Raw genomic sequence first — 2,716 nt, forward strand, 5'->3', positions numbered from 1 at the left:
TCTTTTTTGGTCCCCACTGGCTTGCTCGGGTATTCTTTGGTTTTCAAAAATCTTTTGATGTCATGATACCATGGCTGAAAATTTGGCTCTGCCTCAACCGTATTACAGTAGCCATGCCTTTCCCTGATTTGTATTTCCAAGGGATCAATATGGGCTTTGGCTGGGTATGGTAGCATCGAGGCCAAGGTAGCAACCGCATCAGCCAGTCCATTATGGCAACGAGGGATGTACCTAAACTCTATTGACTTGAATCGCTTTATCTTCCACATGTTGTCTATAAGGAATAAACTTGACATCTCGGGTTTCCCATTCTCCTTGAGCTTGTCGGATAATCAGATCTGAGTCTCCTATGATTAACAACTCTTCGACATCTTGGACGATTGACATGTTCATACCCGTAATTAAGGATTCATACTCGGCGGTGTTGTTTGTGCAGAAAAATCGAAGTCGGGTTGTGGCTGGATAATGCTGGCCAGTAGGTGAGATCAAGATTTCCCCAATTCCAACACCTTTTGCATTTACCGCCCCATCAAAGAACATTTTCCAAGCATGAGTGTCTTTAGATACTACCTCAACTGAATTTACCTCTTTATCTGGGAAGTAAGTACTCAAAGGTTGGTATTCATCATCAACCGGGTTCTCAGCCAAATGATCTGTTAATGCCTGGGATTTCATTGTCGTGCGCGTGACATTAACTATGTCAAACTCTGTGAGCAAGATCTACCACTTTGCTAATCTCCCAGTGGGCATTGGTTTCTGAAATATATATTTTAAAGGATCCAACCTGGTTATGAGGTAAGTGGTGTATGTTTGCAAATAATTCCTCAGCTTCTGAGCGATCCATGTTAAAGTGCAGCAAGTTCTCTCCAATAAAGTGTACTTGGCTTCATAACTGGTGAACTTCTTGCTCAGATAGTAAATGGCTTGCTTTTTCTTTCCGGTCACATCATGTTGCCCAAGGACACACCCAAAGGAATTTTCCAAGACTGTCAGATACAAGAACAGAGGCCTCCCTGGCTCAGGTAGGACCAATACCAGCGGATTCGACAGATATTATTTGATTTTATCAAAAGCCTCTTGGCACTTGTTTGTCCATTTGATTGCCGCATCTTTCTTCAACAATTTGAATATGGGTTCATATGTGGGTGTCAACTGAGCAATGAATCGGCTGATATAGTTCAATCTCGAATAGACTTTATCTTTGTTGGGTCCAACTCGATGCCTCTCCGACTGACTATGAATCCTAAAAGTTTGTCGGATGGTACCCCAAGTGCATATTTGGTTGGGTTCAACTTCAAATCATATTTGCGCAACTGCTCGAAAAATTTTCTCAAGTCCCAAACGTGGTCTTCCTGAGTTTTGGATTTGATGATTACATCGTCCACATACACCTCTATCTCTTGGTGTATCATATCATGAAAAATGGCAGTCATGGCTCTTTTGTAGGTTGCCCCGGCGTTCTTCAGACCAAATGGCATGACTCTGTAACAATATGTACCCCAAGGTGTGGTAAAAGCTGTCTTTTCTGCATCTTCTTCATCCATCAACACCTGGTGATATCCTGCGTAACAATCCACGAAGGACTGTATCTCATGTTTGGCGCAGTTATCAACAAGGATGTGGATGTTCGACAGAGGAAAGTTATCTTTGGGACTTTCCTTGTTTAAATCTCTGTAATCCACAGACACTTGAATTTTCCTGTCCTTCTTTGGAACTGGAACTACATTGGCTAACCATGTGGTGTATCGAACCACATGGATCACCCCTACTTTCAACTATTTTGTGACCTCTTCTTTAATCTTGTCACTGATATCACTTTTAAACTTTCTTTGCTTTTGTTGGACAGGGGGACAATGGGGGTATGTTGGCAACTTATGAACCACCAAATCAACACTTAGTCCTGGCATGTCATCGTATGACCAAGCAAACACATCTTTGAACTAAAACAAAAGTTGAATCAATGCGTCCCGGGTTTTCTCATCTGTGTGAATGCTTATCTTGGTTTCCCTGATTTCTTTAGAAGTACCCAAATTAACCGGATAAGTATCATTTAAGTTCGGCTTAGGTTTATTCTCAAATTGTTCCAATTCTTGATTTATTTCCCTAAAAGCCTCTTCTTCATCATATTCTGGTTCTTGGTTCATTACTTCATAGTTAGATAACATGTTTGGATCTGGGCATGAAGTCCACAAGCATGTCATGTTATTTAAAGCCGCATTATTAGAACTGAAAGAAGAAATAAAAGAGAAAAATAACCAAATCAGAAAGATTAAAGAAAGATGAACGATGAAATATTGATTTCATTTCATTGAATTTGAAGATAACAGGGATTACATTGGGAAATTAAAAGACAGAAAACTAAAGAAAACATCCGAGTTACACCCTGGAATAACTCGTGATGCAGAAAAAGTGGCAGGACAGGTCTACCGGGACTCCCGCCTACTTGGGAATGGCGTAGCCTTCCAATTCTGTAGTTTGCCATTAGGTCCCATGTACAGCACCTCAGCGGTGCTTGAGCCTTCCCATTGTTGAACCATGTGGGCTTCATACAGTATCTTCCTCATGGCCCTACAGATTTCTTCGATTTCTTCGGCCGTAAAGGCCTTATCCTCCTTTTCCTCATTGTATTTCAGCTTGACAAATGTTCTGTATAGATGCGACACCGGTTGAGGCAAGACTCAACCATCATTCTTTCTATCATCTGCCCATCTTACAT

At 41.2% G+C, this 2,716-nt stretch overlaps 1 protein-coding gene across 1 annotated transcript; it reads right to left on the reverse strand.

Annotated features, from left to right (window-relative positions):
• Nucleotides 1-231: 231 nt before the first annotated feature.
• Nucleotides 232-675, reverse strand: LOC138874875 (uncharacterized). The gene has a single exon (XM_070153662.1). It carries the CDS (start codon nt 673-675, stop codon nt 232-234), a length of 444 nt encoding a protein of 147 aa, XP_070009763.1.
• Between the last annotated feature and the right edge of the window lie 2,041 nt (nt 676-2,716).

Source organism: Nicotiana sylvestris, chromosome 8 (assembly GCF_000393655.2).
Source record: "Nicotiana sylvestris chromosome 8, ASM39365v2, whole genome shotgun sequence".
In the NCBI taxonomy this organism is placed as follows: domain Eukaryota; kingdom Viridiplantae; phylum Streptophyta; class Magnoliopsida; order Solanales; family Solanaceae; genus Nicotiana; species Nicotiana sylvestris.

Bases quoted from the DNA above. Each gene is read 5' to 3' on its own strand.
- LOC138874875 (XM_070153662.1), bottom strand. From the start codon at position 675: ATGAAATCCCAGGCATTAACAGATCATTTGGCTGAGAACCCGGTTGAT.